The sequence below is a fragment of the Gracilinanus agilis genome, chromosome 1, assembly GCF_016433145.1.
Source record: "Gracilinanus agilis isolate LMUSP501 chromosome 1, AgileGrace, whole genome shotgun sequence".
Lineage (NCBI taxonomy): Eukaryota > Metazoa > Chordata > Mammalia > Didelphimorphia > Didelphidae > Gracilinanus > Gracilinanus agilis.
This window is the reverse complement of record NC_058130.1, coordinates 114,201,782-114,217,362: the sequence shown is the minus strand read 5'-3', so window position 1 is coordinate 114,217,362 and position 15,581 is coordinate 114,201,782. Positions and strand designations below refer to the sequence as shown.

Below are 15,581 nucleotides of genomic sequence, written 5' to 3'. Positions count from 1 at the left end.
GAGAAAATGAATAGGGTATCCTTGGAAGCTGTTTTGGTGGCCTAGAAGCTTCCAAACTAAAGGCCCAGAGAATTGAATTCTCTGAACTCATTTAATTGACTTCCTGTGTAATCCACTTTTCTAGCCTTTAAGATCTATTTCTATATTGAAACAACTAGTTGGAACAAGCTGTGTGGTCATGATGTCTGAAGGCAAACTATGGGCTTTTTATTTACAAAAGAAGAATGAGAAATATGAAAGGTCACACTGGAGCCCTAAGGAGCAATGGGGTGACAAAAGTGGAGGATCCCTAATCTTTATTTGACTGTATCCTGTTCCACCTCCCATACCCATCTTTACACTGAATGCCATTTACTTGTGTGTTTGTATGTTACAGTTCCAGCATCAATGTCTCCCTGGGTGAAGTGGTCCACAGTGATCCCGGATTTCCTCACGACCCCATGTTGAGGCTGACGTGCAATCATGAACATCAGTTTGGTGTCATCGCTGTCCATGTCAGTGGCATAAACATGTTCTGAAGAGATGACCACTTCTTCTCCCTCAGGACAATGCAGCGTGGGAGTGAGATCAGCCTTCAGGACTGGGGGTTCATCATTTACAGGTAAAACCTAAGCAAAAAAGGAATGGTTGGCTTCCAGAAAAAAAGAAAAAAGAAAAAGAAAAAAAATGACAAATTGCCTAATTGGTAATCCATAGCTCACAGAGGGAGAAACAGGGGTTTTCAATCTTCCAGACACATGAAACAATAGGCATGGAAATTGGCCAAGCAGCCTGCATCTTTTAACAATCCCCACATGTGCCATTTTGCAAAAAATGACCCATGTGAGGGACATTTTAAATGGGGGTGGGTGAGTACAGTTATCATTTTGAGTCCAGCCAAACCCTCTCACACTGTATTTCAATTGTTCCAGAGCTGGCAAAATATAAAGCACTCTTCTCTTTCATTGTTCAACTTACACATATTTTAAGGGAAATTTAATCCATGTGTCCTGACTCATTTAAATTTAACTCATCAAAGTTATTTTTAGCACAAGTTGCTTGGTGGCTGTGATGCTTTCCTCCAGTCCCATTCTCCCACTACCCAGGAAGATGCTCTGGACCTATGAATGGACACAAGTGGCATGTGAATTCCAGAAATTTTGACTTGAGCTTGAATTGCAGTACGCATGGAATTAGTCAGCTGGAGTCAATAATAAAGACAACTCAGAGATGTTGGAAAGTGTACTGGACCTAAGGTCAGAGGACTTGGATTAAAAAACTGCCTCTACTACATACTACCTGGGTGACCTTGGGCAATACATTTAACTTGAACATCATCATCTGTAAATTAAGAAGTCCATGCATAAAAGTCCCTCCCATGTTATTAAACTTTTTTTTTAATTTAAGTCCCTTCCAACTCTAAAATCCAAAGAGCCTTCTCTGCCATCTGATGGGAAAAAAGGATAAGAAAATTTATAGCAAGTCTAATTTCATACAGCATTTGACTGGCCTGATGATTTCCCAGTTGATATAAACCTGTGGTTTTTCTTGGTGTAGGAAACTTCTAGTGTGAAAAATCCCTCTATCTTATGTAGACCAGCTTGGAACACTGAGGGGTTTGGATTTGTACCATTGTCACACGTAGCATTTTTCCACATGACTTATCAATGATCATATAGAAATCTGAGGGGGATAAAAGATAGAAAGATTCCCCAACATTCCTTAAATAGGGATGACTGGAACTTCCCTAATGGAATACTTCCACTACTTCCCATGGGCTATAACTGTAACTATTTCCTTTTAGATAACTAGCTCTGGAAACAGAGGGCCTAAGTTAAATTTCACCTCTAATGTTTATCATCTGCCTGATCCCAGAGACATAAATGTCTCTGGGCCTCAGTTTCCTCTTCTGTAAGTAAAAAGTAGGGGTTCGATTAGATGACCTCTGAAAGCTATTTAGTCTAAATTTATAATTCTATGAGGTCTTATGGCACAATAACTTAACCAACAGTGAGTGTTTTTTCTCTGTGTATACATATCTGTAAATATATACACATATGTGTGTATATACATATTTATTTATATGTATAATAAATAAATCTGTTTTGCATGGAAAAGGTAGCTTGCTCCAAATGTTCTGAATGAATTTATTCCATATACTATTATTCTCTGCTCTGACTAAGGAAACTTTTTCATCAATAAATCAATGTTGACCATCTTGTGGTATTCAAAAAAAAAGAGCTTCAATAAAAGGGTAATAAAGTCCAGAGGCAAGAGAATTAAGAACATTCCTCCTGTTTGGAAAATCAGAAATACTTTTTAAAAATATGGCTTCACCTCTAAAGAGCTTTCAAAGAGCATAAGCTTTTGTTTAAAGAGTAACAATAAGCAGATTATTTCCCAAACTGCCCTGTATATTGTCAGCAATAAGATGGATGTAAGTAGAAGACAGGGTTGTTGTTTTTTTCCTGAAATTTGCCTTTCAAAGAGAATTCTCTTTTTTCCCCTACTCCTTCCTCCAGTTGAGATAGACTATCAGTAAAGATTATACTCATTTTTGTCGCTGAAATGCTGCTTGGTCATCAGCTATGGAGACAGAGGCCCAAATCCAGCCCCAGATTTTTCTAAATACAACTAGACTCAAAAGAAGAAAGTAAAACTTGACTCTGAATTCACACTGGCAGAGCTGCTGAATCAAACCCTTCCTACTATATCAAGTCAAGTTAATAAACCTTTATTAAGTACCTACTCTATAATAGACTCCAAAAAGTACTAGGACATAGAAATATGTGAAAAAACGATTCCTTCACCCCTCAGGTCAAGTGCTTTTGGGGTGGTAATGGTAATCACAAAGCTTAACCTGAGGAGCATCCTCCTCAGGAACATCTGTCCTACAGTGAAAAGAATAATGGCTCTGGGACAGAGAAAGTGCATCAGATCCCATCTCCATTGCTTGTGTGATCTTAAACAAGTTGCTTAACTACAACAGGACTCAGTTTCCTCATCTGTAAAAAGAGGGAGTTTGACAAGATGCTTCAACTCTTTACCTATAGTCCTTGGAGTTTTCAGAACTAGATTTCAATATAATATAGGGAGGGAACATCACACTAACCTTGACCTGAAGGACAAATTCTGCAGAATTTGTGCCATCTGTTGCCTCAAAGAGTATGTTGTCATGAAGAACCTCTGACCCATCATGGTGATACCTGAGGAAATTATGGCAGTAATTAGTAATGAACCAAGGAATTGTGCATGGAAAAGCTTAACTCAATCTGCTGTGCTTCTTTTGTGTATTTTAATTCTAAGAAAACTGAGTCATTAAGGAGCATCTCCCAAGCTATACATTGGTCAACATTTAATAGACTCAGTTTCAATGTAATCTAATATAGTCAGTATTAACATATATTGGACAAGCTTCCTTATAACTGGCTTAGGATTTATGTTGATTAATCTTCTTACCCAGGATTAAGCATGTAGTGGGCACTTAATAAAATTTTATTGATTCTTATTGATTCTTCTTCCCACCAGCACCACCCTAAATCTACATATATCCTTCCTCTGGACACAATCATATTGTAAGCCAGGGAGAATCAAAATGGTTGAGACACAAATCTCAGACTCAGGTTAAAATATATGACATTTCCCTAAGATCTAATAGAAAAAGTCACCTTTGACTGAGAGGTCAAGACAAAAATTACTTGGCTCTCCACCTGCCTATTACCTAGTTTTAGGGATTCTTAGTCTTTTTTGTGTCATGGATGGCTTTGTTAGTCCTCTGGACCTCTCTACTAGCTAAAATTAAGGTAAACTAAGGCATAAAGTTCCAAGCACAATCAATTTATTCATGAAGTATGAATTTACCAATAAATAGGATCTCAGCTTCCTCAGCAAAGCTAAGACTCCAACTACGGGAGAGTTCTTTTATAGATTTCAGGAAGTACAGAATAGGACTTTGTAGGGAGAGACCAAAGTAGGATGGTTACAAGAGTCTTATATCATGAATGATAAAATCAATATCATTGGTTACAGAGCTGAGGTGTGGGGGAACAATATGATTGATTGGAAAATGGGAATGAAGGACTAGCAACAACTTTCTACTTCCTGTGTCTAAGAAATGCCTATATTTGAGTCCACCTGCAAGATCAAAAGCAGTGGATTAGACATCCTTGAAGGATAGCTTCATGGTAGATAGATACTGGACCGGTCTCCTTGGTATCCACCCACATCCCTCAAAGACAGCAGATTTCCTTGTGGCAAGAATAGAACAGTGATTAGCAGAAGAACTGGATTTCTAAACTTAACTTTTTGCAGACTGCTGAATTTCTGAACTAAGTTCAGAGACAAAGAACCATGACTTAATCAGAAACAAGACAAAATCAATTGATTATAAATAGTACCAATTAAAAGGAGATGTGGAATCAAATTTTCTAAGTATCAGTTCCAAGGCAGAGAAGAGCAGTAAGGGCTAGGCAACTGGGAATAAGTGTCTTGCCCATGGTCACACAGCTACAAAGTATCTGAGGTCAGATTTGAACTGAGGACCTCCCATATCCAAGCCTGGAGACCCTTTTCCATCTTCTCAGAATGTTTTTAAATGAATAAAATAAAATGCATAGAATTACAAAGGAAACCATTTCATTTGAAAATATATTTTCATAAGTCCCCTGAAATCTATTCATGATCCCTTGGAAGTCCATGGACCTCCAAATAAACTTCCCCTGCCCTTATTAGTATGCTCAAGCATATACTGAGAAGACAGTAAGCTTTTCTAACCTAACTTTTAATGCATGGAGATCTCCCCATGAAAATTTGTCTCCTTGGCTTAGAGGAAAACCATTCAGTTCAACCATTCCATGCAGTGGCATTCTCTGGAGGGACAGTCTGAGTTTATCTTGTATTGTATCCATATCTGAAATCAGAATGTGTTCTGTTGTGATGATACATAGACCTCCTTCTTCTACTTGCAGGGAGTTGGTGAATACCTGGAAAGAAGGAAGCAATCAAAGTTCTCTGTGATAAAAAAAAATCCTCCAACAAATAATAAATTCTACTAAATTAAATTTAAAATTAAGCTAAACCAAAGTTCCCCTTTTCCCTATGGATCTTTCCTTTGACTCGCCTCTTCTCTTTCTACACTATCTTATCCTTAGAGAGATCAGTCAGTCCCATGTCTTCAACTATCACTTTTTTTCTGAAATTTTCTTTATCTTGAGTTGACTACATTTGTATCTATCTCCAGGTACCTTTGGAACATCTCCACCTCTAAGTCCCATAGGCGCCTCAAACTCAATATGACCAAATCCAAGTTTATTACCTTGTTCCCTAAGCCTGATTTCCACTCTGACTACACATTTCTGTCAGTGATCATTCGCCCACACTCTCATGTTCCAAGTCTTGATATTAACTTTGAGTCTTTCCTCTCTCATTTCTCATAGTCAGTTACCAACTTCTATTGATTCTATCCTATGCAACAACTTTTATATCAATTGTTTCCTCCATTATCCCAATGGAAACACACTAAGGGTCCACTCAACAACTAGAGGAATCAGGGAAGATTTCATGATGGAGGTAGCATTTGAGTTAGATTTTAAAGAAAGTCTAGAAATTTGATAGGTGAAAATAGAGAAAAGAGAGCATTCCACTGGAGGAAACAAGGGGAACAAAGGCTTGGAGTTAAAGTGTATTCAGAAGTAAAAGAGTAGTTCAGTCTTACTGGAGCATAGAATACATAGAGGAGAGTAATAATGAAATAAGTCTGGAAAATTAGGATTGTGCAAGGGCCTTAAACACTAAGCAAAGAATTTTGAAATTGGACCCAATTAGCAAGAGTTTTTTCAACTCACTGGTTCTCCTCAAAGAGACAAATAAATGAAGTATCTATTTAAAAATTAATTTGTAAGCCCCAAACTGGGGATACTTTAAAACATTTTTAATGACACAAAGTTTAGAATAAAAATAATATATTAGGATCAAGGATAAACAAAATGGACAATGCAGGGTTTTCTTTCTATTAAAACAAAATAACTAAAATGGGACGAAAACATAGAGAAGAGTTGGTCTTAGAGACAGGAAGACCTAGGCTTAAGATTCACTTCTGACACTTACTTGCTTTGAGACCCTGGATGATCACAACCTCCCAAGGGTCTTAGGCAACCCCCTACCACTATGTTGTAGGGGGGGTGCAGGTGCACAGAGGCTTTAAATTAAGGCGTATTCAGAAGTAAAAGAGTAGTTTGCTCTTACTGGAGTGTAGAAAAACACAGAGGAAAGTAAGATGAAATGTCTGGATGGAATGAGAGGGCCATCCTTATCAGCAGATCTCTATACAGATAAAATCCCAAATCTGGTTCAGAAAAAGACTACCTTGCAACATATATCTTTTTATACTTACAATAAGCCTTAAGCAAATCTCGGTTGTTCAAAATGAACCTGAAAACAGTTTAAGTGTGGCATATGACAAATGTACAATAGCACTTTGCTGTGCACATAATAGCTATTAAATAAAAGTTGGTTGAATTGAATTGCATAATAAAGCAATAGGGGAATAATGTAATATAAATGTTTATAATAATGTCCTTCACATTTGTAACTTGAAATTAATACATTTCTGAAAAACTGTTTCCAAATGTGAAGTATAATTAAGTTGCTAAAGACTAAAAGTAATGATCAGCCAAATTCCTTCTCCATAGAAGGAGGAGGAAGTTGGCTAGCAAAAACAGAGTTCCTTCTCATATACAAATGTACCATGTGTTTGAACAGAACCCTGGCTTCTGTAACCTTAAAATATTTTGCTATCACTTCATAAATTTAGGTTTTCTGATTCAATCTTTTTAAAAAATGGAACCTACAGTTTAGGTATGCTGGCATCAAATGGTATGTCACAGCTCTATTTATTATGCTAACAATCAAAGCTCTTTATTAGAATAGTAATCAAAATATCAAAGCATCAATATTTTCAGACTGCACTAAAAAGCAATTTTTAAAAGAAATAAAAATTTATGTTCTAGTCCACAGAACAGAAGAATCTCAGAGTTAAAAGAGACTTCTATAGGGATCCAGTTTAACCCATATTCCCACAGTAAATACAGTGCTGGACCTGGATTCAGGAAGATTTGAGTTCAAATCCAGTCTCAGACACTTACTGGCTTCATGATCTTCGGCAAATCATTTAACCTTTTTATCCCTCAGTTTCTCCAACTGCAAAATGGGGATAATAGCACATACCTTCTGAGGTTGTTGTGAGAATCAATTAAGATAATATTTATAGGATACTTTGCAGAGGGTCTGGCACATAGTAGGTGCTTAATAAATGTTTCCTTCTTTCCTTCATTAATATTTTATTCATCGCTTTGTCTTCCAGACTACCTTGAATTTGATATATGTTTCATCATTTCTGTACCACCACCTTTTTTCAAGAGTTTGTGCAAGTTATTGGAACTTCAAGACAGTTTTGAGTCAAAAGCCCTTAGAACTTCTCTCTCAATGTAGGGTTTTTTTGGTTTAGAGAATCATCCTCGTGACTGTCTTTTTCAAGCTTAATAAGCTAATTCTGCTTCTTAGTGCCTCATTTAACAAAGTCTTTTCTTCATTCCCACAGAACAGATTAATAATGTTAATTCACATCTAAGTGGTACTTTAATGTATACAAAGCACTTTCCTCCCAATATGCCTATAAGGAAGGTCACTTAAGTATTATTATCACCATCTTACATATGAGGAGATTCAGGCTCTGAGAAATTAAATGATTTCCCCAGCTCGTGAGTGACTGAACTGGGACTCAAGCAAAGGACTTCTGACTCAGTGCCCAATACTCCTTTCCCTTTAGTACATCACAGAACTATTTACTGGTATGATGCCCCCAAAAGTACTCCTGTCTATTTTACTCCAGTTCAAAAGAAAGTACTTTCTCATTTCATCTATTGAATTTCCTATCTCTGAGCATATTTCTCCTAAAAGAAATATGAGTTATTATGCATAATTTAGTGATTTTTCTTAGCAATGCCTTAACATTTTTTGTTCAATTTACAAAATGCCCTGAATGATGAGTGTATTAAAGGACAAGCGTTGCTTTCATGATCAGTTGCATTCTTAACAAATTTGTCTTTGTACAGGTTAAAACTGGTTTCATCAAAATAGGAATGGAATATAGAAAAGAGGGGGAATTGGCAGAGAATACTGCTGAAAAAGGATTCCTGTGCATAATAATACAACAACAAAAATAATTTTTATAGAGTGATTAAGACCATCAAGCCATTTAATCTTTAGATGCAAAAAAGGACCTAAAAGATCATTTTGTTCACCATCACTCCCATTTTACAAATGTGGAAAGTGAGGCTCTAAGAGTTAAAATCATTTTCCCAAAGCCACATTAGTTGTCTTTCAGTTATGTCTGACTCTTTGTGACCTAATTTGGGGCTTTTTTGGCAAAGATACTAGAGTGATTTGTCTTTTCCTTCTCCAGTTCATTTTACAAGTGATGAAAGAGAGGCAAACACATTTAAGTGACTTGCCCAGGGTCACAAAGCTAGTAAGTATCTGAAGCCAGACTTGAACTTAATCTTCCTGATTCCAGGTTCATATTAGTTAGTAAATGACAAAGCTGGGATTCAAACCCTGGTCCATTAATTCTGCATTCAATGCTTTTCCCATTATATTGCCACCCTGTTTAGTCTCTTTCCCAAATGTACAAATAAGCAGAGGAGATGCCATTCAATTTTTGTATCCCTTTTAATTCCAGAAGATCATGCTTTGGATGTCTTTGTGTTTAATGAAAAGAAAAAGAGACCCCACATGGTGATTCTAATGATATTTATAAACTCTGAGAAAGGGAGGTTTGGAAAAAATGTGAAAAATATCAATCTCCTTGGTTTCCAGTGGTATATGATATAATGAAATATTATTATATAGAAAGAAATTAGGAGGGAAACAGACCAAAGATAAGTGGGGGGGGGGGGAACTATGAATTGCTGCTGAGAAAAGAAAGCAAAACCAGAAGAACAATTTGTACTATAACATCAATATTATGAAAATGCACAATTTTGAAAGACCTAAAAATTCTGATCAACTAAGTGATCAGCCCTGATCCCAGGGACTAAAAAAGAAAAATGAGAGAGAGAGAGAGAGAGAGAGAGAGAGAGAGAGAGAGAGAGAGAGAGAGAGAGAATGGTGATGATGATAATGATGATGGTGGTGGTTGGTGGACTAATATGCAAAATGGGAAATTTATTTTTTCATATTTTGGATTTTAATTTGGGGAATGTTTTGCTTGACTTTGTTCATGTGATATCTCTCTCTCTCTCTCTATGTCTCTCTCTCTCTCTCTCTCTTTCTCTCTCTCTCTCTCTCTCCCCATCTCCCTCTCCCTCTCCCTCTCCCTCTCTCTCTCTCTCTCCCTCTCTCCCCTCATTGGGTGGCAGGAGGTAGAAGAGAAACAAAAATAAATCCTTGATAATTTAAATTTTTTAATTTAATTTAAAAAAAGAAAAAATCAGTCTCATAACTATAGAAGCAGTACAGGTGGCAAGCTATATTTTAATAATGGGCCACAGTTCCTTAAGATTTATCTAAACATTGGGTGATAAAGAAAGAAAGAAGGATAAATCCATTTTTAGCTCCTTTTGGAAAATTATAAAGCCTATCTAGATTATATGGTAGCATTGCTGGCCTGCAGTGAAAGCAAATTAGCACTTTTTGGTTGCTAGGAAACCCATAATTTAATCTCCTTCCACTGTTCAACATGTGAGACACAAGGAAGCAGGAGAAAATAAAATTAAAGAGATATTTATGAAATTTGAAAATATCCCCACATCTTTTAGATAACAGACTATGGCCTCATGAGAAGTGGAAAAATCTCTCTACATTCCCAGTTAATGATATCTAAAGGATGTTATTTCAAAAAAAATCTAAGGAATATTTATTCTTTTCAATTTAATGACTTCTTACCCTATTATTTATAAGTGATAGAAAGAAAATAGATATTGCACATCTTACTCTCAGATTGCTCCTAATCTAATAAGAGAAAGAGTGGTTTGAAGGGAGGGAAAGCATTAGCTATGGAGCTGGGTTCAAATCCCACTTCTAATGCTTACAATCTTTAGAACTCTCACTAAAACCTCACTCAGCTTCAATTCGCACATCTATAAAGTGCATTTAGACTAGTTAATCTCTGAGATACCTTCTAGTTCTAAATCTTTGGTCTGGGGAAATTGGGGCTTTGCCCTCAGACTCTTCAATTTAAGGGGTTAATAATGCAGCACACTACATTCCTTTGGGAAGATAGAAAAAATTGGGCTTAAGACCAAATTTCTGAGAATGAGGAGCTCTACTTATAGGGATCAGTGTTCTGGAGTATCTTCCTCATGAGGGTTAGTTTTCAAGGGTCTCTCCCTTGCCCCTTCTTCAATCATTTTGTCTCTAAAAGTTCATTTGAAAATATTTTATATGAATCTCAGCCTGGATAACTATAGCTCTGAAACTATAGCTTAAGAAAAGGTCAAATAAAATATTAAGAGAAATTGAAACCTTAGTTTAATTCTTTTCTGCCCTTCCTTCTTTTCCCTCTTCTATTTCACTTCAAAGTTGTACCTACCTCAGGAGCCTCATTATCCACTGGTAGAATAGTAATGTTAAAGCAAATTCCATGCAAAGTGCCACCATGTTGGTTACTGATGGAAAAAACAAACTGAACATGCTGAGCATAGGGTCCAATGTCTTGCATGGGTGGCATGTAAGCCACCTTCATGTAGTTTACAGCATGCTGCAAAGACAATTAACAAAGTGAAAGACAGGTTAGTAGCAATCAAGAGCTTGTAACATCATTTTTTATATCAATTGGCACTGATCATCCTAAAGAGCAATTTTTAAATGTAGCCTTAAAATTTCTTCTGAGATGGTCTCCAAGAGGTTAAGTCATCTTTTTTCACAAATTAGGAAAGAAAAAGATAGAAAGAAAGGAAATCATAGTAATGCTCTCCTCTCTTGTCTGAAAGTTACCGTATCTTGCTTCAATTTTACTCTGTTTTCACATTATACTTATATGGTTATTTATGTCTCTTAACCTATTTATAGATAAGCAATTAGTGGAGCTTAGCTTTGAATAGGAGGAAAGTGGGCAGGATCTCATGTGGGAAATTGTGCAGCATTTTCAGTGACCCCCAAGCTGTGCCCTGCAATGAAATCCTATCTTTTTCACAGCAATGTTTTCCTGGTAATCATATATCATAAAACATGATAAATCTCAGAAGAATCACAAGTTACCTGAAGGACGATGAATAATAAACATGCAGGATGTGGAGGTAGTATGAAGAGTTTTATCAGCAATTACTTTCATAAGAAGTGATATGAAAGTAAATTAGAAGTATTTGATCATCTAGGTAGCACAAAGGACATAGACCGCTCAACTAGGAATCAGAAAGATGAGAATTTGGATCCACCTCAGATAGTCACTGGTTGTATTGTCCCTGGACAAGTTGCTTAATCTGTCACAGCCTCAGGTTCATCATCTGTAAGATGTGACTAATGGTAGCAGCTATCTTCCACATTTGTTGTGAGAATAAAATGAGAGAATATTTTGTTAAGTGCTTTGCAAACCTTAAAGCACTACATGTATGCTAGCCTTCATAATGATGATGATAATGGTGGTGATGATGATGATGGGGCCATAAAAGGAGATAACTTGGTATTGTAACAGCTAGAGAAACCAGATGGAAAGCACAAATATCATATGTAATATTAAAAGTCACAGAGAAAGGTGCCCAGTGAATGGAGCAGATCATCTATGGAGGATTTCTGGAAAGACATGGATAAGAGTTACACAGGACTAAGAAGGCATAGGTAGGTTGGGGTCATCAGTGGTAGAAAGATTCATTGTTAAATCTGGATTCATTAAAATATTAGATTAAGTCTTAGCATCTTCCATTAGTTCCCTAAAGGCAAGAATAGGGTCTTATTTAACATTTAGGTCCCCCTCATAGGCTAGGCACAATAGACATGCAACGAATCTTGTTGTTATTTTTTTTTTATTTGAAATGGATGTAACTCACAACCCAACCTAAATTCCATGTCTTCCACAAGCCTTCCTTGGTCTCTCCCTTTCTGCTCGATACAAACCTCCAACTAGACTTCATTTCACCCTTTATTTTTTATTTTTTTTAAAACATTTGTATTGTATGTATAAATTCCTGTCTACTTAATAGAATATGAGCTACACGAGGGCAGAGGCCATATCTTGCCTAAATTTCATCTCTCTTCTACTGCCTAGTACTGTGTTCTAATCAGCATAAATGTGGCTTCATAAATGTCTGGTCAAATGAATTAAATTGCTGAATCTGACAGCTAAGAACCAAACAAAGGGTAGACTGAGAAGTGTGAAAGAAAGTTAAGTATATATCTATGTTTTTGCCCTTATATACCATGGCAACTTCTATCTAACAACCTGGGGTCAGGAGCTCTATCAAAAAAATGTAGGATTCACATCAAGAAACATCAAAATAAAGAGGAATATTTCCAATGGGTATCCTGGTAAATGTTTACCAATCAGCTTTCCAAGGGGAAAATATATCGAGAATCTACTTTTAAGTTTACTCTGAATTATTAATATCATTTTAACATTTTCAACAAAACAATAAATTAAGCTCGATTTGTAGCATTTTCTGACTCTGAGATGTAAATGCTCACATTGAAAATTATCAATAAGTTCTAATCTGGTAAGCAGTCTCCAGCATCTCTCCTTCCCCCTCAGATATTTCCCTCTTTTCCAAACTCTACAATCACAGTAATTAGACATCATTGCCTCTCATTAAGACCTTCCCATAGTGGTTGTGGAGCCAGATTCAGATGTAGCTACTGTAAAAGAACCTCGACAGTGTTAGAAAGATTCCTTCAGGGCATCTGAATAATAGAAAGATTTCTGGAAATTCATAGGAGACCCCTGTCAATTTTTTTGGAGGTATGGTGGTCAGGGTGGTATAATTTTCACTTGTGCCAGCAAATCACAAAAGATCAATCTGCCTGAGTTTATATACTGTTATACTTAAAGAATACCACGAAGCTGCATTACAGTGGGGACATGACTTTAACTTATCAAATGGTATTTCAGTAAAGTATAACTGTGATAGGTCCAATCAAGTGGAACATGGTTAAGTACTGGAGGACTGAAGTAAGTGTGTTATATTGAACACCATTATTTTTAAAATTTGGGCAAGTTTAGATAATAATAATTCAGCAAATATTTACAGAGCTTCTATTATCCACAAAAAGCTGGAGAAGGCTGCTGATGGAGATACAAAGATGAAGAAGCCATAGTCTCTTGTTATCAAGAAGTTAATATTTCTTAATACCATTAATTAACAAAACTGGCATTTATTCAGTGTTCTAAAGTTTATACAATGCTTTAAATACATTATGTCATTTGCGGCTCAAAACAATCCTATGAAGTAGATATGATAGACATTATTATCATTTCATAGTCGAGGAAACTAAAGCTTGAAGAGGTTGGATAACTTGTATCCATAGTTACACAGCTAGTAAATGTGAGAGCTATTGTCTAAAATTTGTAAATTTATATTAGTTATAAGAAATAAATGAGATTTAATAAATGAGATTTAAAAAGTGAGGGCATTATGCCCATTTATTTCTTATAACTGATATTTCTTATAACTAATATAAATTTACAAATTTAAAACAATCTCTGAAAATGTAACAGATAGTTCTATGAACTATGGAATGAACTCACATTACACATCACTACAAATTCTACTCACACACTAAATGGACACAGACTGTATCTGTGTCCATGAAAAACATCTTATCAGCTACTATACTGTGGTTCCTGAATCTCTTTTGCCTTGAGCACCATTTCTTATACATTCCCACTTTTGGCACATATATCTTCTCTTTCTCATGGGCAATAGGAAAGGCAGAAGGATTAAGGAAAGAGGAAGCAAAGGAAAAAAATTACTAGGTTAGTCAGCAAGCAGTCCAACTTTGGTCCCCACATCTAGTTCCCCACTGCCCCAACATCAGAATGCCTTTTTGTTGTACTGTGTAGGCTAGGTATACCTGCTATTAATACACAATATCACACCTGGGTGAATGATCTCAGTTCCGGAGCTGCAGGATCCTTGACTAGCTTCGATATGCTATCCACCATGAACAATTTCCCAGCATCAGAATGGCTAAAGAGAAAAATTAGCACCAATTAGTGCGTTTTCCATCAAATTTGAGATCTCATTTTCCAAATTCAAATCTCACAGGCCAGGAAGAGAACATACTTCCTGACTGTCATTGTTTGCCAAGATTACCAAATGGCATTGTTGGCATGTTTACTCTCAAGGCAGTTGTATCACGGCTGATCCAAACATAGTTTAGAAAATGAGTTCAATACTTCATCTTTTGACATGACTACTGGACTGATATTTTGTCTATTGTACGAACATAACATGTTTCTTCTCTGGCCATGGTCCAGTGCTTTCTCTTAGCACAGAAAGGGTGATTCCATGACTCTGAAAGAGCATTAGTTTGAGGCCAAGGTGGATACTGTATTTTAAAGTACTGAATCTGAGATCACATCACGTAACTCCTGAGTCTAAGTTATATCATGTAAATCTGCTCCCTGAACATTCCATGTCTTGTCTTGCCTCCATAACTCTGTTGTGAAGGTTCCCTTGTTCCTAGAATAAATGACCCTCCTCCTATCTTTGCCTACTGAATTTTTTATGATGTCCAATTCAAAAGCTATGATTCCTTCTTGTTGTAATGACCTTACCCCCTAGGATGATGATGATGATGATGATGATGATGATGATGATGATGATAATAATAATTCACAACTCTATAAGCTTCAGAAAGCACTTTACATGTATTAATTTTTTAGACCACCTGTCTCTGTTTTTTGGAACTCTAATGCTCTTAGCTTTAAAGTTATCTATGTACATGACTTATCCCTCTACCAGGTTCCAAGTGGGTAGAACACTGGGCCTGAAATCAGAAAGACCTAAGTTCAAATTTCAAATATATATGTGATCTAGCTATGTGACTTTGGGCAAGTCACTTAACCTCTATCTCATTTTTCTTAACTGTAAAATAGGGATAATAATAGGACCTGTTTTGCAGGGTAGTTGTAAGAATCAAATTAAAGAATATTTGTAAAGTGCCTGAAGCATAGTAGGATCTTAATAATGCTTGTTCTCTTTGTATCTAAACTTTATTCCTCTCCCACTATCAAGTGCTCTGCATACAAAAGGCACTTTAAAAAAGCTTTTGTTTATTTAAAAATTATTTATTAAATATTTATTCGATATGTTATTTATTAAATATTTGTTTTTATTAAATTTTTATTAAATTTTGAAATTTATTTTCTTTAAATAAAATGTATTAGATATTTATTATTTTATTGTTAAATATTTATTTAAATTATTGTTATTAAATATTTATTAAAATATGTGTTTTTGCAGTAATCTGTTAGACTTTAGACCTCTCTGTCCCTAGGGCAAAGTACTTGAGGGCAGAGATATTTTGTTCTTGTTTTTATATTCCTAGTGCCTAGTACTATGCCTAGCACAGAGTAAGTATTTAAAAATGTTTATTGAATGAATACAACAGCA

General features: G+C 35.9%; 1 protein-coding gene across 1 annotated transcript in view; it reads right to left on the bottom strand.

Annotated features, from left to right (window-relative positions):
* Positions 1–335: 335 nt before the first annotated feature.
* LOC123248247 (FRAS1-related extracellular matrix protein 1-like) overlaps positions 336–15,581 on the bottom strand; it is a 52,572-nt gene continuing 37,326 nt past the window's right edge. The window contains exons 10-11 of the mRNA XM_044677224.1: positions 10,568–10,735; positions 336–608 (exon numbers count right to left, since the gene is read on the bottom strand). Of these exons, the coding sequence (XP_044533159.1) occupies positions 336–608; positions 10,568–10,735 (441 nt within the window). The remainder of the gene's footprint in view (positions 609–10,567; positions 10,736–15,581) is intronic.